The sequence below is a fragment of the Podarcis vaucheri genome (genome assembly GCF_965113315.1).
Source record: "Podarcis vaucheri genome assembly, chromosome: 10".
Lineage (NCBI taxonomy): Eukaryota > Metazoa > Chordata > Lepidosauria > Squamata > Lacertidae > Podarcis > Podarcis vaucheri.
In genome coordinates, this window is record NC_138748.1 from 50,287,875 (window position 1) to 50,315,472 (window position 27,598).

At 43.7% G+C, this 27,598-nt stretch overlaps 1 protein-coding gene across 7 annotated transcripts in view; it reads right to left on the minus strand.

Moving 5' to 3' along the window:
- Positions 1-27,598, minus strand: part of CHST11 (carbohydrate sulfotransferase 11) — a 223,360-nt gene that overhangs the window by 186,834 nt on the left and 8,928 nt on the right. Inside the window, exons 1-2 of one of the 7 annotated variants that reach the window (XM_082240625.1) lie at positions 25,987-26,006; positions 23,556-23,700 (exon numbers count right to left, since the gene is read on the minus strand). Coding sequence is in view for 4 of the 7 variants with exons in the window: in XM_082240618.1 (XP_082096744.1) it covers positions 16,628-16,745 (118 nt within the window). In the remaining 3 variants the exon portion in view is untranslated. Of the gene's footprint in view, positions 1-16,627; positions 17,041-23,555; positions 23,701-25,876; positions 25,897-25,986; positions 26,007-27,598 lie in introns of those variants that run through there. The other 6 variants (XM_082240627.1, XM_082240624.1, XM_082240620.1 and 3 more) reach the window with 6 other exon arrangements.

Below are 27,598 nucleotides of genomic sequence, written 5' to 3' on the forward strand. Positions count from 1 at the left end.
CTCCCTTTAAGAAGTCTCAAAGCGGCTAACATTCTCCTTTCCCTTCCTCCCCCACAACAAACACTCTGTGAGGTGAGTGGGGCTGAGAGACTTCAAAGAAGTGTGACAGGCCCAAGGTCACCCAGCAGCTGCATGTGGAGGAGCGGAGACACGAACCCGGTTCCCCAGATTACGAGACTACTGCTCTTAACCACTACACCACACTGGCTGAATGATGATCCAGAATGATGCAAGAAAGTTCCAAATATATAGATGGGCAGCCATCTTTAGAACTTTCATCCAAGCTACTGAACTTCATATACTGCTGTTCTATCTAGCAGTATCTTTCCCTGTGGCAAAGATCCTTCTATAATGAGTCAGTTGAGGTGAGGCTCATTCAGCAAAGCCCCACCAACCGCCACCTTTACAACTTTAAATCCTTCCTCTTAACAGGTTCAGCCAGGTTATTACTTCCTGTTCAGTGGTGGCTGTGATACACCGACCGTTTAAAAGTCAGTTTAGGGAGGGGGGAGTTAATTTCCAAGCACTACCATTTTTCTATTATAGTGAAATAGTGCTAGCAAGTAAGCCAATAGCTAAAGTAAATGAAACAAATATTTTAGTGCTAAGCGCTCTTAAGAATGCCATTTTATACCAAATGTTCACTCTCAACATTTTTTAAAAAACATATACGCACTATATCAGCCATTATTCCTTGCACTAACATGGTACACAACTCTGAGAAATGCTGCCACCCCACAAAATATGCGCACGGAGTCATTAGACATTCCATCTCAAGGTACAGTTTGCATTTTCCAATTAGCCCAGTACTTATAGCTAAATTTTGCCATTCAGCTGTGAAACTACATCATTACAGACTCATGGCAGAAAACCAAAGGATGTAAATTCATCCTTCATCATTTCTAGCTTGGCTACAAGTGAATGAAACATTGGGAAAACACTGCTGACTCTAATGGACTTTGGAATCCTTCCTTTCCATCCCTCCTTAAGAGTTATTTTCCTTTGTACTTCCCTTCCCACTGATGATCATTTTAAGATATGTGGTTGGTACACAATTTTTAAAAGAGCATTTCAGAGCTCGCAACCAGACATCACAAACAGGGAGGACGATTGCTGGAGGAGACTGAAGAGAGTGAGCTTGTGTCTTTTGGAGCCTGAGGGTGTGTGTGGCTGATTGCTCTGTAGGAACACAGTATCTGAGAGGGAGGAGTTACAGCTGAGAGGAAGCCAGGCTGAGGGAGGAGTTAGCAACCAGCAGAAGTCAAACTTAGCTCAGTGCAGATCCTGGGAGCTCGCAAACATGGATATTTGTGATGGCATTTAGCAGGGGAGTTTAAGGGGGAGGCACAGAGTTCTGTGTCTTGGTGTGGACAGGACCAGAGACATGGAGGGTGAGGGAGCTGCTGCAATGACCTGTAACACCAGTGCCATGTTTGTCATTCTGCCAGAGAACAAGCAACAGCACACTTGTAGCAAGTGCAAACAGGTTGTCTTGTCCCTTCCAACTCTAAGATTCTATGATCACCACAGAGGATAAAAGCTCTTTCAGATTGTCATTTATGATCATGCCTATCATAAAGGTTTTAACTATGCTACTTACACCCATTATAAGCAGAGGGACTTACTTCAAAAGAAACATGCATAGGATTACACTGCATTGTTTACAAGGAATTTGCAGCAAACAGTGCTTTGGTGCCTTGAACCCCCTGGAATTTGGTGCTCAATGCCTCAAAATGCTAGCCAAACAAAAAAGCCCACATCTGCATAGATGCCACAATCCAATATCCAGAATGATGCAAGAAAGGTCCTGAAAGCCCAACCTATATTTGCATGAGAACAGTATTAGTCCCACAGTCACTGAATGGGCACTTGTTCAGATCTATAAACTACTTGATGGACACACTGCCTGCCTAGTCCAAGGAGCTGTGTTTTGAAAATTGAGCCAAATGAAAAATTTGATTTCTTCTCTCTGTGTCCCATTCTCTCCTTTTTATCTTTTCTTTTTTAAGCACTGCTTGGGACCCCATATTTCCATGAACGCAAAATGATCTCTGCACACATTCTGACTTGCAGTCTGTTGTTTTTTTAATAATAGCCTCCGGTAATCCAGTGCAGCAGCTCTGCCTAAAAACTGTAGAACTGGTGCCTTTGTATCCTGTGAAGAAATTACTCATTTTAGCAAGAACTAGAACTGTTTACAAACCACTGTAGTGATGTAGGAAGCTTTGTTTTGGCTGCTAGCAAAGGAGACACTGTTTGCACAGAAAATCAGGGGGAGTACAAATGTTAATCTGACTAAAGAATTGAATCTTGGACGCATTTGTTCATTAAGCCTAAAACACTCAAGTGCCAAGACAAACAGGGAGGCAAATATTATAATCGCATAAATAAACTGACCAAATTAAAAGAGAGGGAGCAAGCAAAGGGACTAGCGATCTATAAGCTAATGCTTAGAAAAGTTTACCAAAGGACCCTTGGAACATTTTCAGACCACATGCCACTGGCTACACCCTGAACAACAGCAAGAGCAACAAATTAAAGCATTACATTGTCAGGCTTCCATCATTTTGAAAACTTGCCATGGGAGAGCCACACAACAAAGACAAAACCAACCTGGTCCGCAACCAGATATTTTGTGATGAGAGGACAGAAGATCAGTGCAGAATTCCATACATAAAGTTAGTCTTAAACATCTGAAGTGATGTAATTATACACTCAGCTTGAAACAGGGTAGGAAGTCGCCTGCACCTTTTTCTTACATCTCCATCAGATTTAAAGATAAAATTTCAAAGTGAGAGACATTCCTGGGCCAGAAAAGGCACTCACAGGCCATTGCAACAACAGCTCTGAATTTAGTCTTCCTCCACAACCCTCTGCGCCACAACTGGTGTCTATTTGTCTTTGGCAAACACCATAAAGAACTGCTCAAGGGTGACACTGTTGGTTGGTTTCTTGAAGGGGAATAATGGAGAGAAAACTCCCCACAAGCTTCAACATTATGTTCTTTGGCATATGTATTTATTTAGCACCATCTACGTGCATTTCATTTCATTCACCTGTCACTTTTTTTACAATAAAAAGTCTCAAAGCGACTTGGTGAAAATAAAGTGCAACACATTAATACAATTTAAACCTAGTTAAGGGAAAAATAAATCACAGACAAAACCAACTACATAAGATACTCATCTAGCAGCATACAGTGGTACCTCAGGTTAAGTACTTAATTCGTTCTGGAAGTCCGTTCTTAACCTGAAACTGGTCTTAACCTGAAGCACCACTTTAGCTAATGGGGCCTCCTGCTGCTGCTGCTGCACCGCCAGCACGCAATTTCTGTTCTCATCCTGAAGCAAAGTTCTTAACCTGAAGCACTATTTCTGGGTTAGCAGAGTGTGTAACCTGAAGCGTATGTAACCTGAGGTACCACTGTACTAATAAGAAGTAAGTCCTGCCCACTCTCAGGTGAAAAACCCCACAGGAGGCAACGTAGTCCTTTACAAAGAACAGGCATGACAGGCCCCTAGCTCAAGAGTCTTACAATCTGAAAATAAAAAGGAAGGGGAGAAACTGAGATATGGGTGGGCTGGGAAAGGCTAATATGTGATTATTTCAACTATTCATACTTAGGCTTACTTAACACAATGGCTGGTTTGTTAAAATTTTGAGAGCATTTTTGTGGTTACTTTCTAGACATCATAATAACCAAAGAGGTAGGAGCTTCGGAGGAACAATCTCATGGACTGTGAAGTACTTGGGGGGGGGGTTGACTATTCCCTTTCCATGTTGCCCACATGAAATTTCTTATCCTGCTGAGGGTCTTCAATGCCTTTTTCAGATTCATTTAGTGCGAAGTACACTGATCTTTGCCTCTAACAAGGCAGAAAAAGTACTGTTGTAGCATTCACTTTTTAATGTCTTTGTGGTGATATTCCAACTCTGGCCGGTGACTGTGAAGGATTCAGAAATTTGTTTTAAGCTCAGAAGTAACCCCATTGATGTAACAGGATCATGTAAGCACCTCAATATCTGGCCTTAACACTTTACAGCAGGAGTTGTCAACCTTTCTGAGCTAGAGGGCATGTTGCGGATATAGAGAAAATGTTGCAGATGCCAATCACAAAATGGCTGCCCCGGGGATGGGGTGGAAAGGCACAAAATAGTTGCCATGGGTGTGGCATAACACAAAATGGCTTCCACATCTAAAAGATCAGAAAAAGAGACAGGGCCATAAAAAGGTGCAGGCATGTCCCTCATCAAAGGGGAAAAACCAGCCACCACTATGCACTGTGGATGCAAAGTTGGAGACTACAAAAATTACTAACAGCAGCCTCATGGACACTGGAAGTTTTTAACATTGGTTGGATGGTCATTTGCCAGGCATTATTTAACTTGTTTCTGTGATTGCAGAGGTTAGACTAGATTAACACTAGGGTCTCTTCCAGTGCTACAATTCTATGATTCTATGATAGAAAAGAATGGCATACTGACATACTATCTGAGAGCAGAAGAAAATAAAGACAAATGCAAAATATTTTTAGCACATCAAAAATCATTAATTGCAGGAACAATTCTTTCCTTCCTCAATCAAAAGGCACCTTTGCAATGTTATAATGTTGCAAGATTGCCATTTTGTGTGTTGCAAACCAATTTGGGGGTTATAATGTTGCAAGATTGTCATTTCATGTGTTGCAAACCAATTTTGGGTGGGTGGGTGTGTTTTAAGAAATAAAAACAATCTTTTTATCTTCTGTGTATTTTGTATTTTTAATCTTTGAAATAACAGCAAACAACACATACCACGTTACCAAAGCTGCAAGAAGCTCAATCCAGATAAAGTTACTCATGACTAAGTCCCCTTAAAATAAATAAATTGTCTTGATTCACTTAAGCCCCATCAATTTCAATAGGATTTGGCCACAACACAAGAGCTAACCTTACCTGGATCACAGCCAATCTTTTTAGTTTCCCTTTTTGATTGCAAACTCTAAATGCTGGCTTTTCACCCATAGCCATGATAGGAAAACACATTGCCCCAGGTTTGAAATTTCCTATGATACAGGAAATCCAATTAGTAAGTGGCCTAAATTAAAAAACAACATTTGCTATTTCACAAAAGGCCTTAAGCAAGCACCTCCTAAAAAGAAGAAAAAGAGGAGAACTAGTCTCCTCTTTCAACTGTTTTGCATTATTATCAAACACTATCCCTCAACACAGATACAAGTTACCTTCAAGTTGATAAATAATACATCCGATTTAGATCCCAATGGTTTGGAGGAGAAATGGTGGTTGTATTATAATGACATGTGCACAAGAATTTTTTTTTGGGGGGGGGGAATAAACCAGCCTCACGGGCAGAGAGAGCTCTGATAGAGCATATTGGCGTATAAACGGGGGGGGGGGGAGCACATAACAAGGATGCAATTTCTACCACTGCTCTGAACTGCATCATGCATTTCAATGCATCATGCAAGTAGGTAAACCATTCTGTCTCCCTGGTAAGCAAATCAAGGAAACAATTTAAGCGTTCAGAAACTCTGCTCACCCCCCAAAGAGACATGAAATGATCAGCAAGCCAGTTACACTTGACCAAGGCCAGGACTTTTTTATGATTATTATTCAAAGGGAATCCACAGCCTAACTTATTCCTATGAATAAAAAAAGGGGGAAATGTTCCAAGCTATAGGAAATGGTGTGTCTTGGAAAAAATGAGGCTTAAGCCAAATTGTGACAAGTTTTAATGTACAGCGTTAATATTACGAAAGCCAGCACAAAACTCCCTTGCTATTTATAAGGTGTTTAGCAAATATCTGTACTAACATTTTTGACCAATTAAAGAAAGAAAAAGAACCTATACATTTTGCCTGATGGAAATTGCCATTACAGAGTAATGGGTGTTCCTACAACTTGAAAATTAGTGGAAAGTTACCTTGGGTGGTACTGACATTTCCAAAAATACCAGAGGAGTACATTGGGGTTTCTTGGGACTTCCCACCCTCCCCCCTCTCTCTCCAGTGAATTAAACAGCAAGTGGCCATTACTGAAAATGGAGGGGAGAAAATTATATATGGCTGCCAAGTACATTCCTGTCCAAAAGCTGGAGTGTGTATTAAGAACAGACCAAAGACCAATCTGGTTCACCATTCTGTTTTCTACAGTAGCCAATCAGAAGCCGACAAGCAGGACACAATCGCAATAGACCTCTCCAGTGACTTGTGTTCAGAGGCATGGGGTTCTGAATATTGAAGGTAGTATATAGCCAGCATGACTAGCAGCCATAATCCCTTTAAAACAGGCATGGGGAAACTTAGGCTTGGGAGATCAAACACACCTCCACACCTCTCCTCCCTCTGGCCTTCATCCCAGACCCATCCACTGGAGCTGGCATATTGAACAGGCCTTCTTTCTCATAGAAGAGGACTTGATGCACCACCTCAATCTATCAGCAGAGCTGCATGGATAGGCATCACACTTTCAGTCACGCCAATTTGAAAGCAATTAGAAGCTGAAAATTAAGCTGGACCAATAAGCCAAGGGCATGAGGGCTCGTCCACACTTCCGATTGTGCCGTGCCCAGAAAGCATAGGTCCAGGCGGTTTCCCCCTTTCCCCACTCCTTTCCAAGGGAAAATCTGCTCTTTAGTGATAAACCAAATCAAATGGCAATCTGCAGAAAACCCAAGCTGCTGTTTGCGCTAAAGAGCAGTTTTCCCCAGGGGGAAAGCAACAGGGCCAGATGAATTAAAAACTGCCACAGTTAAAACAAAAGCTTCAGTTGCTTCGTCAATAACATTTTTGTCTTCCATTCAGTAAGTGCAATTTTTAAAGTTATTAACTTCCACTGGACAATGCTCTCTTTTATCAATTGGCAATCCCAAATTCAACCAGACTAAGATGAAGAATGGAAAGCATGGAAAGGCATAGAGCTCATTGGAAGGGCTGTAACCCAGCGTGAGAAGATGTGCTTTGCCTGCAAAAAAAAAAAGGTCAAATCTCTGGCATCTCCAGAAATGCATCCTGTCTGGATCCCTGGAGAGCTGCTGCCAGTCAGTGTAAATACAGAGCCAGCTGGGTCATTACAAAGAAAATGCAAGTCTAAGTGGCTCTACGTAAGGCAGCTCCCTATGTTCCTAGCATGCACACACACACAGGCCCCCTTCAAATGTTCCACAGTGGCACCTGTAAATACCAGGCATAGCGTGGGGATGGCTGCATCCTACTGCTGTCATTTTACTCACGTTAAATGTTGTGGAAGGTGAGAGCAGCAGGGATCCTTTCATATTCATAGAACCTCCCTGCACCTTTATAAAGCCTGGTTTTTCAGGGTTCTAGAACACACAAGGGACGCGGGTTAAACCACAGAGCCTAGGGCTTGCTGATCAGAAGGTCAGCGGTTCGAATCCCCACAATGGGGTGAGCTCTCGTTGTTCGGTCCCTGCTCCTGCCAACCTAGCAGTTTGAAAGCATGTCAAAGTGCAAGTAGATAAATAGGTACTGCTCTGGCGGGAAGGTAAACAGCATTTCCGTGTGCTGCTCTGGTTTGCCAGAAGCGGCTTAGTCATGCTGGCCACATGACCTGGAAGCTGTACGCTGTACGCTGGCTCCCTCGGCCAGCGAGATGAGCACCGCAACCCCAGAGTCGGCCACAACTGGACCTAATGGTCAGGGGTCCCTTTACCTTTAGAACACACAATGAGCCTCCATGGACACAAAGGGATTCCTGCTTCAGTCACCTTGCATGAGCTAGAAGGCAAAAAAAATGGGGGGGGGTGCAGGGAAGAAATGGAACATTCATCCTCACTGTCCTCCCTTCATGTGCTTAAGGTTGTCACTTTGGGATAGGCAAAGATTGCAAAGCTCAATGGTGAAAGCAAGTATCAGCATACATACACGTGAAGCAGTTTTACAGTATCTCAGCAACACATTTCACCAAGGTTCACCACTGGGGGATAACAGTACCAGAAAAAAGTCCCATAATCTAGCCTGACTGTTGCATTAGACTTTTGATGCACCAAATTTATATTGAAAGGCATTCTGCAGAGCTCTCAAAATGACTTTTTTAAAAAGGGGGGGATTTAAGGGTAATTGGTTTTGAAGCAAATTCCAAGTGTGCTAAACTAAGAATTACAATATACTCTTTTGCATTTATATAGAGGCCTTCCTACAATCTAGAAGGATATCACAGCATTTCATAAGTCTGGCAACAGGGCTGTCAAACAGTTATCCTGACTGGCTCACATGCGTAAATCCTCCTAGAATTGGTTGACATATATTGTGTATATGGCATTAGGTATAAATGCAGGATTCGTTTTTTCCAGGCTTATGCTAATGTACAAGACTGAATTGCAATGAAATGTAATGGGTCTGGAGAGCAAAAAGACAGCTGGCAGTTTGGTATCTGGAAGCTAGATAGGCATCGTTCACTTTAAGAGTGTGGTGGATACTTAACTGCCTCACAGAACAGAGGGGAGGAGAGACCTGCTCTACTACGTGGAACAATTCACATAATCTGTAGGAAATTCCACAGGGTTCTCCTCAGTTTCCAATCAGGAAGCCATGAGTTTCTAAATGAGAAGTTGGGCTAGAAATCCACTCCTCAAGGGCCCAAATTCCACAACCTCTCATGAGGCTAAGCCAAAAGACTGCTTTGCAGGTTGGCATAATTTTCTGTCTTTTTCAGCCAGCCCTTCTCCACCCAAGTACACTCTTTAACCTCTGTCTGCAGCCGCCCTCAAAAGCAGCACAGAAAAAGAGTTCAGCCCTATGTTAGCGCTTGTGTGTGTTAAAAAACTCAGGCTGCATTCGTTTATTTACAAATCCAGTACCGGGGGGGGGGAGGGAGGTTCCCACCAAAAACAAAAGCAAAAAAGAGCGCAAAAGGAACACAGATTTGCCCATGATAATTTGTACATCCACTTTTTCAGTAAAAATTATTGCAATTTAAATACAAATACAATATTTATTTATTTATTTATTTATTTATTTATTTATTTAGTCACTCATTCATTGTTCCAATAGGAGCCCATCAGATCCAAATATACAAATAAACAAACAACATTACAGCAAAGTCAACAAAGTTATCAACTATGTGCCGAAGTTTTGGACAAATAGAAAAATTTTCATGCTGCATCTAAATGTGGCCAGTGTGGGGGAACAACCAAACCTCATTCAGAAGAAAGTTCTATAATTTGGGGGCCACCACCAAGAATCCCCTGACCCATACCACCACCATCTTTACACATATTCTTTGACAAAGCAGGACTGGCCAACCCAATCAGATGGGGCACATATTGCCCATAATTGGTCTAGATCAGACCTTCCTGACCTGCTGTCCCTCAAGTGCTTTTGGACTATGGCCACAGCTGGCCCAACCATTAGGCAGTGTGACACAGCTGCCTCAGGCGGCAGATTAGGGATGTCATGAAAGGGTAGCAAACTGTTAGTTATTTAATTTATTATTGTTGCAAAAATACAACAATCTTGCATGACTTTTCCCTCAGGTGTCAAAATAACCTGATCAACCTTGGGTACCATGACTGGGGATAAAGGAATGGCATCATTTCCTGCACTGCCTCAGATAACAAAATATTTGTGAGGCTGTTCCTAACTACAAGTCCCATCAGTCCTAGTCAGTATGGGTGTAGTTACAATAGCTGCAGCCCAGCAACTTCTGGAGGGCCCCATGTTTAAGAAGAAGTCTAGTCTAGGTTATCCATGGTGAACAAAGCCACAGTTATGCACATGCGCATTCAATCTATACAACCAATAAATTACAAACAAGCTAGAAGTTATTTAAATGCTGCCCAAACAAGCAGAACGATTTTGTGAATCAGCTCAGCTTTAATTAGTATACTGCGGCATGAGCAAAGCTGGAACAGTATTAATTCAGCAGCCTACTTTCTTTGATGCATTTGATAAAGTAGAGTTGCCTATGAATGCTTGTATCACAGCAGTCTAGCCTTTACCAACCTGGCGGCCTCCTGATATTTTGGACTACAGCTTCCATCAGCCTTGGCTATGCTGGCTGGGGCCCTAGGACTGATGGGAGTTGTAGTACAGGAGGACACCAGATTGGAAAGTCTTGTCTTGATGGCTATGAACCAGAGTAGCTTCTCTCCTGTAATCTGTTTAAGCATCCAATGCCTTATGCTGAAATTATCAGGTTTGCTGTAGAGTGAATAATCTGATACAGCCTTACAATCTAGGGATGATTGTGGGTGGCCTTCCTCTCTAGGGCAGGTGTGGGGAAGCTGTGGCCCTCCAGATGTTGTTGGACCTCAGTTCCCATCAGTCCCAGCCAGCATAGACAATGGTCAGAGATTATGGAAACTGTCATCCAACAGCACCTGGAAGACTGAAAATTCCCCATCCCTGGTCTAGAGCCTGAGGCTCCCGACCCAAGCTTCTTAGCATTCGAACTTAATAGAAAAATATGACAAATGCAAGCATATAGAGAAGGAAAATATACAAGCATATATATGCTTGGTCCAGGAGGGTTAAGAGAGCATGACACCATCACTAGAGGACATAAGGAACACAAAATATATTTCCAATCCAACCATATATGGCATACTCCACTAGTGAGGGTTCGCTTGATTAGAGTTACAACTGGGCTTTATGCAGAACAACACAGCCATGTTTCTCACTGCAACAGATGCAATTAATCATTTCAGTGGCTCAATTGTGCAAAATTGCCAGCATAGCTATCACAGGCAGAGGCTTCTTATCACACAAAAAACCACTACTTTTCAACTGGACACAAACTGGGAAAGCTTAAGCTTAATCACCTGATAACTATCACTTCATACAATTTGGCTTTTTAATGCTAGCCATGTCCCTTGTTACGCAGTCATGCAGATTGGAGCCAGATAACCATTACGACTTCACAGAACCCAACCAATCTGTATCCTGCACTCCCCCCCCCCCAAAGCAAGCCTCTGCCTTAATTTGGAGGAACGAGAGCACACTACTGATTGCATCAGCACCAACCTCAAAAGCAACTGTCTTTCTCCTAATGAAGCTCCCAAATAAAGACAAGATTTAATCCAATGAGAATCAATGCAAAGGTTACAGTCTAGTTTCTTTTTCCTGTTATATTCTGTCAGGCCCCACTGGACTATCCTGACATCTCAGTTTATAATAAAACTCTATTTTGGATAGGAGCAATGTGAAAGAAAGAGGTATGGGTTTTAGAAAGAGGCTTCTTCAGAGTGAGTTAAGAGACAAGAGCTACACATCTCATACTGGCTAAGAGTGCAAGATGCTTCCTGCTGAATGCAATCAGTTTTCATTCAGAACCATAATCCAGCTATGGAGATAAATTTGCACACACCTTTTAAAGATGGGCACCAAAACAGTTTTTGCAGAAGTGTCCACACCCAGCCTGCTATACTTGGGTTGTCTGAATGCAACAGATTCTCACAAAAGCTGTTTAGCCCAGAAATTATTTGCTTCCTCTCTGAAACACTGGGGAAGTTGCTTCATATCTTCAGTCTGATTGCCTTCCCCAAGGTCAAACTATGCTAGCCAGGACAAATGGATGCTCCTATAATTACTTTCCTGCATGGTCTTCCTAGCAATCAGCAGAGCTGCTGCATGGTCTACTACCATGTACACAGTTTGTGTGTGTTGAACAGTAGTCTTAGAAGGTTCTCCTACTCCAATACAAAGCCTTAAACAACCTGGGACCTGACTGCTCCCTTATAGGGCAGCCTGTGGGATAAGATCAGTCAAGGAAGCTTTCATGGTCTGTGGTTCAATCAGTGGCAAAAACATGGGAGAGCCTTATTAGTGGTGGTGGAACCCCAGTTCTGGAATTTCCTTCACACTAAGATACAAATGGCACTAATGTTGTTAAATTTCCAAAGCCAGCTGTTCACTTAGGCTTTTACTAGGAGTTTAATGTCAGACTAATGGGTTACACGTTTAGATGTGTTTGTACAAGTTGTGCATAAAAACAACAGCATGTTAAAAGCAGGTATTTGGTGGCCCTTTCAATTGCATTTTCATTGTGATCAGCTCCGAAGCTGGTCTGCAATGTGGAATGGTAAAAAAGGGTGATTTTAAATAAATAAAAAAAATAGAGCCGTTTCCCTATAACTTGAACAATTGGATGCTGCCTAGATTCTACACTTTCTAGGCGGTGCTTTTCCCAGCCAAAATTCTGGGATCCCATTAAATTAAAACATTTCAATAAATCAACAGTAGAGAACCCTCCCACTTGGCCTTCTGGGATGTTTCAGCCAAGCCACACTCACCTGCCATCATATATGAATAAATGTTAAAACCCCACCCCACAAAACAGTAAGTTATGACCTTCAGCGTTTCAGTGGGAGGTACCAAGAAAATTGAAATGCCACTCATTAAAAACAAGAAGAATTAAATGCTGTGCTAACTGTTCTGCCAGGATTTGTGGGCCTGAGATATGACACTCCATATACCAAAAGCATTTTCCAATCTAGTACAAGTGCAAAAAGTTACAGAACTGCTGCACCTGCCATTAATTTGAATAATATTCCCTTGCATGCAGCGTGCGCTCTGAATAAATGGATGCAATGGATGCAGAACGCATCCATTGGCTTATTTCATGTTAATATGTACATGGAGTGGAAGGGGGTGTCTGACCTAGACCACCACAGCCTCAGCAAGGTTTCTATATCATATGCCTTCAGACCATGCCCAGGGGTCTATAGATACTACATGTAAAAACTATGTGACTTAAGATTTCCAGGTTTTGCTGCATTATAGAAATTTAAATAGGCTTTGAAATCAAGAATGTTAAAAAGGGCCCTTCCTACATAATCTATCAAATCAAGCACTCTTGACTCCTGTTGATTTGAGGAAGGTGGTCCTTTTTCTTACTAAGTTCCAGCCATTTAAAGACTTAATAGGTAAGCCATTCTGGGGCACCGTTTCAGTAGAAAGATGGGCTAGAAATGAAATGAAATAAATAAATAAATAAATAAATAATAAGATAAGTGTAGCAAGTGAATTGTCATCATCGGTTATCAGTATAACTGGATTCATATGCCTAGGAAGCACCTTCCTCCAAAAAAAACCCAAAAGATGTCCTCGGGGATATTGTTCCCTCACAATTAAAAAAGGAAGTCTCTGCTCTGGTTTGGTTCACAATCTCTAGTATTCACTACACTTTATATAGAAAGAGAAGTTGCATTGACTCACTGTGCCTGCTCTGTTTGAGAAGTGCCTGAAGGTACGTACATGCAAACAGCTCAAGCAAGAGTATTCTGGAGTGTTTTATTTACCAAGCTGCAATATAAGCTCTACTGATGGCAAGACAGGACTTAAACATCCAAAAGTGTCTGCAATTGCCAGTAAAATTATTTCACATGCATTCTAGCACAGGCCACTAAGCTAGCTGGTGAAACATTCCACTACAGTATGTTCAGGACCTGCATTTCTAAATTACTGGGGGGGGGGCCTGACTCCCTCTAGAAGCAGAACGTGTCCACAGAGCTGACCAGTGCAATTCTGCAAAAATTCCCAACCAGTTACGATATCCATGCACACAGCAACAGGCAGGCGAGTCTTGTAAAAATACTTTATATAAAAAAAACCTGTTGCTGTAGGAACAATTGGCAAGACTTTCTTATCAGCTGTGTTAAACTGACAGTTGGCAAGTGGCAAAAAATCTCTCTATTACATCCTCTGTAGTGCATCGTGGGAGAAACAGTAAGGCAGAAGACAGCAGGCAGTAAGTGAAAAGCGAGTTCCTCCCCTGCCCTTGTTGCTGTAGGAAAGCCAATCGTAGGTTCACAGCCAAGGAAGGACACATGCAGAAAAGCATTTATAATGAGTTATGGATAGAAGAGAAGATTGCCTCTGTGTGTGGATGTGTGTGGATACTGTTTTTTCTGGAATCTTGCAATTTCTGATAGCAATTATAAATGCTGAACCATGGCAAACATTTCAGAAATGTAGGAAGAACAGAAAGTGTGCGCATACGCTATTCCTGAGTAAACATAGGATTCCTTTCAGTGAGCTTCAGGTGAGGCTTACTTGAGAGGAAACGGGAATAAGATTCTGCAGAGGCAAAAGGTAAGCATCTTTAAATGTCTCTGCTTTCCTTGGGAAACAACTGAGCAGCATCTACTTAACCCCCTCCTTGAACGCAAACGCAACAATGCTTAAATATGCAATCCTCCCTCTTTAAGTCAACTCAGAAACCAGCCCCACTGAGCTCAATTCTCCTAGGTAAGTGTGTACAGAATTTGAGCCATAAACATGCTGAACCCTGGTTGGAAAGCACCCTACGGAGTTTATGAAGCTTAAGCAACAGCCTAAAAAAGTCTGATGCATGACTCTCCCCACTCCAGCTGTCGTGCCTGACTACCGAAACTTGGCAAATTTGGCAAGCTAGCTTCTCCACTAGTCCCCAGTACAATTCTACCTCCTGGCAGTAATACAGCTAACTACCTGCCGCGCAGAGTTTAGCCTCAAGCTAGCACCTTCTAAATGTTTTGTGCTACAAATCCCATCATCTCTGACCATTGGGCATGCTGCCAAGGACCAATGGGAGTTGTCGTCCAAAACGTATGGAAGGCACCAAGTTTGAGAAAGGCTTCTTTCTAACCTGCTATACTACAAGGGAAAAAAAGCCACTGCCATAAAGGTGGCTTCTGAAAACCCTCACTCTACAATCTGGCCACAGCAGTGACACCGTCCTAGGCAAACTCTTCCCCTCTCCACACACACACACACACACACACCCAAAAATGTGCAAGAAGACAGCCAGCCATATCTGCTCATTTCCACCCATTTTTCGATGAATCCACCAAGCGTTGCCAGCAAGGCTCTCCCTGATCCAGCCATAAGAATTCCAATCCCTAACCCCATATATGTAACAGCAGGCAAGTTGATCTTTCTCCTCCTTCTCTGCTGCTGCAGTGAGGCAATGGTGCTATGCAAACCCGACTTGTTGGAGACAGCGGGTGGAAAGGCAGGATATAAATATTTTACATGCAACTAAACAAAGATTTTTAAGCTCCTCACAACACGCTTCCTTCTGGGCGACTGAAGGTTTGCCCACCCTGTTGGAGATGCACTTTGCAGGAAACAACACAAGCTTGTGCTTCTTTGCTCTTTCCTACCACCACATTAATCCACAACATTCTCTCCCCCCCCCAGTCTCCCCCTCCCCATTCAATTCAGCCAGATAAATAACTGTGGGCTAGAATTTTTTACTTCAAGTATACAGAGTCGGTGGTACAACCTGACTCAGTTTACCACCTTGCCAAGAAAAGAGGATGATTTAAGGCAGCTGCATATATTTGGTCCATCTAGCTCAATACTGCCTACGCTGACTGGCAGCGGCTCTCAAGGATTTTTTTTTGGGGGGGGGAGGAATCTCTCCCAAATGAGACTCAGTCATTGAACTTGGGACATTCTACCTGCCAAGCCCATGCTCCCCCGCTGGGCTAAGGCCCTTCACTTAAATGGATGCATTAATGGATTTTATTTACAGAGCTTTTGCGTTTGTCTCGTGCAAGTTGGGCTATGGGTAGCAGTCCCTGTGGGCTAGCTATACAGCAGAGTAAAAAGCAAGAAAAACACTAGAAGCAAGTGGCAGTGGGGAGGCACAGAGAGCCAAGGATCTCTGGGGTTGGGAAAGTTTCCGCAGCTTGGTGCTTAGAGCAACGGGTTTTGACTGGGGACAGCCAGGCTGAGATTTCCACTGGGCTGTGAAGCTCACTGGGTGACCTTGGGCTACTCTCTCTCTCTCTCTCTCATCATGATCTACCTTGCAGGGTTGTTGTGACCATCAAAACAGGGAAGGACCGTGTAGAATGCCTTGACCTCTTTGGGGGAAAGGCAGGGCAAAACTGCCAATCAATCAATCAATCAGTCCCACTTCCGAAACTCCACATTTCTGTATTTTAATGCTCCCACCGTGAAGCAAGTCCCGTGGAGTTAACTTGACAGCAAGGGACCTTGCCATCGTTCCCAGTCTGATCATTGCAGGAAAGTGCCTTTCCTTCAAGTAAGGAGAGACAGACAGAGAGGCAAAATAATGGGCGGAGTCGTCGCCCCCCACAACCACCACGGCAACCCTCCTTTACAGAAGAAGACGAAGAAGAAGAAGAAGAGACGGTACATGAAAAGTCCAGGGCTGCGGGGTTTGGAGTCTCCTCCGGCCCCTTTCCGATGCTGATGCTGCTGCAGCGGCGGCGCAGCCGGGATCTCCTCCAACGTCTGCGCGCACATGGCCAGCAGCTCCAAGCCGGCGAGAGGAACGAGGCGAGCCCGTCGCCAGCAGCAGGCGCCCCGCTCGGGCCGCCTTTCTTCCCGCAGCCCCGGCACGGCAGCGCGATCTTGCCGGCGGGATTCCTCCCCCCTCCAAAAAAAGGGGAGCTCTCGGTCCCTCGCCTCCTTCCCCGGACCCCCACCCCTGCCTTCACCCCGATCCCCACCTCTCCGAGCCCCCCCTCCCGCCCTCGGAAGTTGGCCGTCCCCTCACCAGCGACCCCCGGGCGACCCGGCTCTACCCCCCTCTCCCCCCCTCCCTCGCCGGACTTTCCTCTCGCCTCCCGCCACCCGCGTTACCTCCGGCCCCGGAGCCCCAGACACCGACGCCGCGCCAAGGAGAAGCCAAGGAGGAGCAGCAGCCGCCCTACCTGGGTGCAACATACTTTGGAAATAGAAGATGACGAGCGCGAAGGAGCCCAAGCAAGTGACCAGCACCATCCGGCAGACGCGGTTCATCCTCATCACTTCCAGCAGCGCCGCCTTCATGGCTTTGTCCCGGCGAGGCGGCGAGAGGAGGAGAGCCAACGGGAAAGGAACCGGCCGGGCTCCCTCGCCGAGAGTTGGGAGGCTGAGGAGCCTGCGAGGAGCGGCAGCGGCGACGCCGAGACCGGCCGGCTCGCTCAGCTGGCGGCGTTGGCGCCGGCGGAGGAAGCAGCAGCTGCTGCTGGTCTCTCCTCCTCCTCCCTCCTCCTCCTCGGCGGCTGCTGCTGCTCTGGAGGCTACCTTGGGCAGCGGCGGCAGCAGCTTGCCAGCGCTCCTTCATTTGGCCGCGAGATAGTCCTCGGCTGGAAGATACCACTCGCGCCCGCGGTTCGGGGGCGGCGGGCGGGCGGAGGCGCGCGCCGAAAGAGAACCTCGCGCGGAGGGAGCGGAGCGCCTCACCCTCTCCGAGAAGGTGGTCGCGTCCAGCTGTTTCCCCTGCGCGTCTTGCGGCTTTCCTCGCGGTCCTAAAGCGGCTCTGCTTCGCGCCGGGGGCTACGCAGCGCGCAGAATGAGATGGGGGTCGGGAAAGAAATCCCCTTCCTTCCTATCTCCTAACGGGCTAAAAAAAAAGAGTTCAAGGAAATAAAGTAAGAGAACGGAAAGAAAGCGAGGAGTTAATGTCTTGATCCTACTACCGGGACCCATCTCTCACGGTCAGGACAGTAGCTCAGAGATCCCTGCTCTGTATGCAAAACGTCCCATGTCCCTGACAGTTCCAGGAAGGACTGAGAGAGACCCTGGCCTCAAAGCACATTTATTCTGAACTATTATTCTTTTATTAACGATAATGATTGGATTTTTTACTCACCCTTCCCCAGAGGTCCCAGGGCAGGATGTACCAATATAAGAAATGCAGTATTAAAATCAGTTTACACAATTTGCAAGTAGTGCATTTAATGGGATTTGTTTCCAGATGAATCAGCCTCGGATTGCAGTCATGAAGGAGGAGGTAAAGTCAAGGCCATTTAAATAAATGGGATTAAGCACACCTAGTTCTTCACACTAGGTGTGACATTTGCAGTTTTGATCCATGTTAGTCTCGGGTTTTGAGTTAATTTAATATACAATATTTCAGAAATGCCTCTATTAGGTAGGGGTTTTGGATTCTTCTTTCTTTCTTATGGAACAACACAACTCCTTTTGTTTTTTAATAGACCATGATTTGGAGCGCAATTTTCACATTGCCTAGGGGTGAAGCAGCTGTTGAAGCAAAACTTCAGCAGCAAGGGGGCACATTTCCACTTCCAAAGGCAGACCAAATTGATGGTGTATGTAAATCAGGGATGAGGAAACTGTGACCCTCCAGAGCTTGTTGGACTCTTAACTCCTGTCACCCGCAGCCAGGATGGCCAATGGTCAAGGATGGTGGAAGCTGTAGAACAAAAACAACAAGTTCTCCATCCCTCATGCATACTGAAGACTGTACACTACACACACACACAGAGTGTGGAATAGTGCTTAGAGTCTTGGACTAGGATGGGATGTTGGCAGTGGCAGACCTTGGCATCTCAAATTTCAGTGGCACCCTGTGCAAAACCCAAATTCAGCATGAGCCCCTGCCTCTTGCCTTCTGTTGGACTTCATAGTTGTGGCACCTCCTGCGGCACCCCAGAAGCTTTGCACCCGGTGCAACTGAACCTGTCATGCTCCCCCTACCTTTGGTGATGGAAGTAAACCCACAATGCTTGCAATATATTACCTGAATCAGTGTGGGGTGCTACACAGAAAAGCAACCTCTTCTTCATCACTGATTCCTCTCTTTTAATGACTACTGGTTGGTAAAGTAGATCTCTTCCTTTGAGGTTTTACTTCCTTCCTGCGCCTCCTAGTCCTGCACACCCACTGCAGTATATTTTCCAAATGCAAAAAATGAGGAGACCCTGTTTTAAATCTCCATTCAGCTATACGACCGAGAGCTTGGACCAGTGATGATCTCTTAGCCAAATCTACCGTACAGGATTGTTCTGAGGACAAAATGGAGAGGGGGCAGGAGAGGGAGAGAACAATATATGCCAGTTTGACCTCCTGGGAAGAAAAGTGGGGTATAAGTACACTTAGAGGAAGTAAACAAAAAGTGCTTGCTAAAATGCACCTAGGCTAATGTTTGGTTATCAGAGCAGACTATATACATTACATCACCAGGCAGAGACTTTGATTTTTTACATCAGCAGGCAAAGGCATTTAATGTATGGAGGGATCAAGTGAAACAAAAAAAGTTACCGGTATATCCCCCATGCTTTGTTTTGCTTTAAAGAGAAACCGTTATTGAGATTGATGCATGTGGTTTCTTGAGCCATTGCTAGCCAGGTTCTCACAGTCAGCTGGATAATATTGGAAGCTAAATCTCAGTACACAAATTGATCACAGGCAAATATGCTTCCTAAACATGTTTTCTTCATGTGTGTGTATGGGGGGGGAGAGAGAATGAGATCAAAAGGATTCTGGGGCTGAAATCCAGTTTAAGCCCCACTGAACTGTTGATACTTTAGAAACTTGGATTACTTAGTGGAAAGTTTAGTAGTTATTTAGCTAAATGTGAATATTTTTGGTGATTGTTCTTATTAATCAAACAGTTTAGGGGGGAAATAATTTGGATGTTTTGGTTAGCTAGCTGGTGTGGGTATAAATGTTAATTGATGAAATCTGTCAAATGGATTTTGTACATGTATTATTTCTACTGTACCTATCTATCAATATATAGCTCTGTATTGTTTACTGTTTCTGTGTGCTACTCTGAGTATATCTATAGGAAAGTGACTGGTAGATAAGCATACCACTAATAATAATGTTTAAAACATAGTAAGGTAAAAGGTAAAAAAAGGTAAAGGACCCCTGGCCAGTTAAGTCCAGTGAAAGGCAACTTTTGGAGTTGCTCATTTCGCTTTTCAGGCTGAGGAGCCGGTGTTTGTCCACAGACAACTTTCCGAGTCATGTGGCCAGCATGACTAAACCACTTCTGTAACAACGGGACACCATGACGAATGCCAGAGCACACAGAAACGCTGTTTAAAATATAGCAACTCCCTGGGACTTCCTTCTGTGTGGACATGCATAGGGTTTACTGTGATTTGAACTTCCTCATTAGGGTTCCTGTCTGCTTAGGTTCAGATTATTGAGAAATTCTCTACTCACTCACTGATGTCAAGTATTCTTAGAAATAAATCCTATCTGTGAAGACTCTTAGAAATTTGTCTTCTCCGTCAACAGAATACTTTGAGCTGGCTTTGCTGATACAGGACCTAACATGTTTATGGTTTGACATGAAGGAATGTAGAAAAATCATAACTTCCTCAAGCTACGTTATCATGACAGATTCTTGGGAGTGGGGGGATCCAGAGAGCTTGATCTTTAGATACACTGAAATCCTTCATGGGTTTTTTTCCCCATGAACAAAACCAGCGATATATGCATCCTATCCACACACAAAACATTGCATTGGAGCAGAAGACTATGAGATGAAAAGACAAGTGGGGAAGTTTCTCCATTGCACCCATTTCAACAGAGGTTCATTTATGAGTAGTTACATTTGGAAAGCACACCAGGATATCAAATCTAATTTGAGCCCAGACTAGTCAAAATACACAGAGGGGGGGGGAGGGAGGGAGGGAGGGAGGGAGGCACCAGGGTACAGACTAAAATGTTTGCCAAACTCTGACATAGTTTGCTGCTCTTTCTTGATTCACAAAGTGCTCTTTTGCCATTTTTTCCATTGCAATTTGCCAGTCCAGGACAACTTTGCAGTTTGAAGTTGTTGGAATAAGGCTAATTGAAATATGGTTTCGCAGAGGAGCCAAGACAGCTGCTCCGAATGCCACTCCAACTATGCCAGCTCTAACCTGCTTGCAATTAATTTGAGTTCACTCTTACACAATAAATGGGCAAATTCCTTCTTGAGGCTAGGAAACTGTTCCAATACTGGGGACCTAACTTTCACACAAAACGTTTCTTATATTTCACCAGCCAGGGGTTGCTATTCTCCTGTCACAGTGTAACATGGGCAGAACTAAACATGATGCAAAACTGATCTTTGGAGTTGCAAAACCGCAATAAAAAACTGCAGCACGGTGACTCAAACTCTCTCCCATCTTTGCCTGCTTGACAGGAATGCTGTCATTGCATTTTCCCGAAAATAGCTGTCAATGAAATGCCTTAGTGTATGTACTCTAAGATGGGGTATTCCAGAAATTGTGAAACTACAACTCTCATCATCCCTGGCCTTGCTGGACCTGCAAATTTGTTGGCATGGCAATTTGTGTGTCTACAATAGACACCAGCTAAGTACATGTCTCCATAGGAGGCCTTTCAGCAATGAAAGTGAGAGGTGGTCTCACAATATGGCCCCTTACTTCCCAGGCTCTTTTCCACTGCATTTTTATAAATGACTCTAGAAGAATGAAGACTGCAGCAGCTCACTTGATGAAGGCAGAAATCCTGCACATGTTTACCTGGAAGAAACACACACGCACACACACACACTTTGGGAGGAAACATGAAGTTATAAATTTAATCAATCAGTCAATAAATACATTGATGTCTGTGAATTAGGACGAAGAAAACCTTGCAGTCCAGTTCCATCACATGATGCAGCCTGTATCACTAGATGCTGCAGGAGAAGGTAAAAGAAGAAGATCAGACATGGGGCTGCTGTTTTAGGAGGCAGCCATGTCTTGTTCTGGCCCTAGAATGCAAGTTCTGCAGTGAGTTAATTGCTACGTTTAAGAAAACCCTGCTATTTATTATTCATCAAGCGACTCCATTAGCAAACTGCTTTACAATCTTTCTTATGTTCTTCCTTCCAAGGATGTGTTGGAAACATTGTGCCCACCCCACACTCCAAAAGGTCATATTTCCATGAAACAGAACTCTAAAAATGCAAATAATTGAGTCATTTCCTGCTTCTACTAATATGCAACTTCTTCCCCTCCTATCTGCTGAATAAAATGTACAGGTAGGTAACACTAGGTGAACTTTCAAGCCAAGGAAGAGTAACGATGAATCACAGTAAGATCTCACGGAATAATATAAACCCACATTTCTGTAATGAGTTCCGGCATCACTTCACACGTTACATCCAGCCAGTAGCATTGCAAAGCATAATGCATTAAAGTGGGTAAGTTATATAACCACCAAGGTGGCTCTGGAAATCCTTGTTTTGAAGTGTCCTTAGAACTGGGATTATCACATCCTTCTTTTATGAGTACTAAAGGTCTTAGCCGTCTTAGCAGTGAGATTGTCCCCATCCGATGGAAGGGCTGGGTTACACCTTTTGGGGTAGAGGTTTCATACCCAAGATAGAACATGCACTATGCACTTTGGAGAAGGGTAGTGAGCACCATCAAAGTATGAAAGGAGGTGAGGAAGCACAGGGTTGAGGAACAGAAGAATACATCCAATCTCCTCTGGGAAGCCAGAATTAATCATAAATATTCCCTATTCCCTATTATTACTGGCTGGTTATATGTCAAATGCATGGATCATGAAGGGAAGACAGCTGTAAAGTTCCAAGAGGCAACATAGAGTTCTTCTTCTGTGTAATTTTAAATTTATTTCTCTAAATGAAAAACATATTTATATTTCCCTTTCAAGGTGCTTCACAACAACATGCTTGCGGCCTTTAAAATAAAGGAATGAATCCTCATGTCTTGCGGAGAAGGTAGCATGCTCATCTTTGGATAAATGACATAAAATGTAGGTATCTAGGAAGCTATCTTATACAGAGTCCATCTAGCTCAGGATTGTCAGTCAGCAAATTGTCCTGGACCTACTTTGCCTCTTCATCTAAAACCTCAGGAAGCCATTGCCATTCAGAACAAACCAGGAAAGGGGAACGTGTGGCCTTCTAGATATTTGCTGGACTACAACTCCCATCATCCTTTACCATTGGCCATGCTGGCTGGGGCTGGGGCAAGTTGGAATTAACAATATCAAGAGGGGCGAAGATTCCTCATCCCTGGAGTAGACAGCAATGGACTAGATGGACTAGTGGTTTAAACTGACATAATGCAGCTTCCCAGATCAAAAGTATACTGTATCTGCAAAACGAGACAAGTCATTGTTACAAAATGGAAATGCCAGGCCTGTTATCTTGATAAACCATGTTAACAGGCTGTCGATCATGCTTCTGACAGGACAGAGACTTTGAGATGCCACAATTTACAAGCAAAGTGTAAACACTGAGCTGTGAAAATGGTAACAGCAGGTGCTACATGCATTTCTATATCAATAAATATCAAGTAGCTCCCACTTGGAAGGAAGAGAGAGAGAGAATGAAAGGTAGACAGGAGACCAGCCCTCATCTCAGAGGAAAATCATTGGAGATTGCACACAGCTCTGGCTGTTTTGATACACACTTGGGGATGTCAAAGAAATCCAACAGAAACAGAATCTAGAGAAGAAATTGCTTATGTTCACTTATTTGTCCCATGTTTGGAATGGAAATCAATCCAGCGAATACAATAAGGATTTGCTGCTATTACAGCTTTCATTCTGCAGATGATATGTATTTGATTGCATCCCCCTCTTTCCTTTAAATTGAAATGAGTGGGATGGGATTACATAATGACCATGCAAATTTCTTTTTTTTTTTAATCTTTCTGTAACTTGTTTTAATCTGTTTTTAACTTTGTATGGCTCCTGACTTGTTGTGACCCACTCTAAGACCTTGGAATGAAAGGTGGATAAAATAAATAAATACACAGCTCAACAAGATAGGAGGCTGGAACAGGACGGGGGAGATTTAAGCTCAAAATTCATCTCTGATTTGAAACTCACCGGGTGAAACGAGGCAAGTCATTATTTCCGAGCCTAACCTACCGCACAGGGTTGTTGTGATGATGAAAGCGTAGAGAAGAATGTGTACTACTCTGAATTTCTTGGTAGAAGAGCAGGATGCAGATTTGCCATAATAGTTTCAACCACCAGCTGCCAGGAAATGAAACGAGGAAGATACTTGCTCCTGCTGGAATGTAAATCAAAATATTTACATGTTACACTTTGTTCTAAAACTAGACCCTCAAGACAGCTAGCAACATAATAGAAACAGGAATTAATAAGCAATATAATTCTTACAACCTAAGCTGCAGCAGAAATAACGAACAAGTAGTGCAAGTACGACACCCCCCCTCCCAGGCCATCTTGTGCATTGTTAATTGGGGAGGGGTTATGTTTATTATTAAAATTATAATGGGTCAGTGCCTCTGGCTGTTAACCAGAACGTTGGTGGGTGGAGCCCACCCAGGGACAGCTGTGGACAGAATTCCTATATTTCAGGGGCTTGGGCTAGATGATCCTCCAGCTCCCTTCGAATCAGGGTTGCCAGGTCAGGAGCATCATAGGGTCCAAAACTGAGGCTTTAGGGACTGCCCCTGGTGATGTCACAGATGCATTCCTTTGCGATGTCATAGGGCAGAACCTGGAGATGGAGGTTAATGGGAAGATGGTAGAGCAGAGCTACTCCCGCCCTGAGTGCCTATGCTGCAATTTGCAGCCAACTCCTGCCAGGTTGAAACTCTGCAAGCTGCATGCATGACTTCTTAATATTTATTAGTATTTATTAGTATTAGCACTCTGGGCCACCTGGAAATTCAAGCCCTCCATTTGCCACACAAACTTAGTGAGTTCAGATCAGACCTGGAGGTCTGGCAACCTTAGTAGGCTTTCATTATTTAAGAGGAAGAGAGCAGTCTTCTATCAGTTATAGCATTTTATAGAAGAAGTGTTTTTTTAATGAAATGGTAGAACATAGTTGGGGAGGGAGAGGCAGAGACTTGCAGCACCATGGCTCTTTGGAAGTAATTCCCACTGTGCTCATTTGGCCTTACAGTTCTCTTGTGGATGTTTCGTTTATGTCTTCCTGCTCAGAACAAGACCTTCCAAAAAGGCAAAATCACTCTCTTTCTGCTCAAGTTGTGTACTATTTAGTTCACTTTGTTCTGTAAACATTGACCAGGATTTTCTCTCTGCTATATTCAAGTGTCGGTGCTAACAGGGCCACCATTTTTCCCTGCCTCCCTTCCGCCCCCCTCCTTGCCTAGCAGGCTGCTGGGAAAGGAACAGAACATTCTCACTGGAAGTCTGAGCTTGCAGAGGGCTTTTGAAATCAGGCCAAAGCCTCTGTAGAATTAGGCCGAGGGCGGCAGGAAGCCCTCAGGTTGCCCACCTTTGCTTCAAGCTGTGTCAGTTGCATCCTTTAACCGGGGACACCTTATGAGCAGATGATAGATGATAGATAGATAGATAGATAGATAGATAGATGATAGATAGATAGATGATAGATAGATAGATAGATAGATAGATAGATAGATAGATAGATAGATGATAGATAGATAGATAGATAGATAGATAGATAGATGTTAACCAGGGTTTTTATATAAAAAAAACCGCTAAGAAGAAATGCAGCCAGTAATACCGTTTTAGAAGAGGCAATCTCCTTGCATTCCCTCACAGAGGAAGGAATGCCTCTTCTAAGATATGGAATATGCAAGCACCATCTAAAAACAATCTTATTTTTTAAAAATTGGTTTAGCATTTAAGATTTCTTTAATTAATTGAAAGCCCCAATAGGAATTACAGCTAAATTAGAGAAAGAACACTTGTTTCCCCTTCACCCCAACTAAATAACATCATAGGTAAAGGTAAAGGGACCCCTGACCAGTAGGTCTAGTCATGACGGTCTCTGGGGTTGCGGCACTCATCTCGCTTTATTGGCCGAGGGAGCTGACGTACAGCTCCCTCGTCATGTTGCCAGCATGACTAAGCCGCTTCTGGCGAACCAGAGCAGCGCACAAAAACGCCGTTTACCTTCCCGCTGGAGCGGTACCTATTTATCTACTTGCACTTTGAGGTGCTTTCGAACTGCTAGGTTGGCAGGAGCAGGGACCAAGCAATGGGAGCTCACCCCGTCGCGGGGATTCGAACCGCCGACCTTCTGATCGGCAAGTCCTAGGCTCTGTGGTTTAACCCACAGCGCCACCCGCGTCCCAAAATAACATCATAACTGTTGACAAATATTATTATTGACAAATAATAATTGGTTATTATTATTTACTGGATTTATGTACTGCCCTTCATTCAAAGATCTCAGGGTGATCTTTACAACATCAAAACAAAACAAAACAGAATATTATTTTTATTACTAGTAAATAAGAAGTCAATGTAAGGAATAGCAGGGAACAACCCTCGTCCATCTGCTGAAATTGTATTGATGCTTTCCTCTCATACAAAGGAAGCCTTTGTCTTTCTTCACCTGCTGTGGAGCGGAGGTTTCCCAGCAGAAGCCGGGATGAAAATCAAACAGGAGAAGCTGTGGACAGTGAGGGGAGAGAAATAAGGATGGAGGGGGGGGAAGAGTGTAGTTTTCAGGCTAAGGTGTCATCACCCTTCTTGGCTGTGATGCTGTCTTCAAACTCACACAGCAAATAATTCAGTTCTGGTGTCTGAAAATGTGGTGCTATGCTTAATTTATATTTTGCTCAGCTTGTGGTTATCCTTCTGGCAGAGACTAGCAGGTGACAATACACCACATACACACTACACTTCCTGGGGAAATAAGAAAATAGACCCCTCAGGTGGCCATAAGTGACATTTGCTGTAGTAGTGAGAGAAATGTAGATTTTTTTTGTTGTGGCATTCTCTGCATCCTACACCCTGACAGTGAAAAGGTCACCTCAAGATAGCTTTTGTTTAGTGCAAAGGCTACAGACCTATTCAGACAATGGGGTTCCTTGGGTATTTTGAACCATTCCCCCTTCCATTTGACAGGTCATTTTATATACCACTCAGTGTGGATGAATCTGTCCATTTTGGTTTCTCTTGGTTCTTTATTTTTACAGATTCCTCATTTTTCTCTCAAGGAGCTCAAGGTGGTATACATGGTTCTGCTTCCCATTTTATCCTCACAACCACCCAGTGAAGTAGGTTAGCCTGAGAGACAATGGCAGGCCCAAGGTCACCCAGTGAGCTTCATAGCTGAGCTCTGGTGATTCAAACCCTGGTCTCCCAGGTCATAGTCCAACACACCAACACTGTCTCTCTTTGCAAAATTCACGGATGTGTGAATTTGGAAGGATATCTGTGTTTCAGTTTGTGTATTGTTTCAGAACATGCAAGTTGGGTAGGGTCAGGTCAGCTTTAAATGTGAAGTGAATTGAATGTCTCCCCCATCTCCATCTTTGAGTAAGCCTATTGGATACAGCACAGCTTGCTTCTGGGTAGGCTTTCATAGGCCATAACAAAGGGTAGGGGCATAGCTTAGGGGTAGAGCATCTAGGTTGCAGGTTCAATCCCTGACATTTCGAAGCAGAGCTGGGAGAGACCTTGACTGAAAGTTACAGATAGGTAGCCGTGTTGGTCTGCCATAGTCAAAATAAAAAATTCCTTCCAGTAGCACCTTAAAGACCAACTAAGTTAGTTCTTGGTATGAGCTTTCGTGTGCATGCACACTTCTTCAGATACACGGACTGAAAGATTACTGTGTTTCAGTTCGTGTACTGTTTTAGAAAGTGCAAATTAGGTAAAAGCACCTTTATATGTGAAGTGGATTGAATTTCTCCTCTATCCATACACAATACCCCACTTTTCTCAATTTCTTTACTTTTATACTCCAAGGCATATTCTTCACAGAATGCATTTGTACAAATAAGGTGTAATTAGCCTTACCCAACAGATAATGGTTGACCTTCTGTTGCTTCTGTGCAGATTCAATATGTTAATAGTACACTCAGCGTGGTTCAAGGTTGAGTGAAATTGTGAGCAGAGACGTGCAAATAGAGAAACACCTCCCCAAACAACATAAAGACAAAAGGTCCCCATCGAGGTAACTACCTCCTTCAGCTCTGACTTCGCTGTGTTAAACCAAG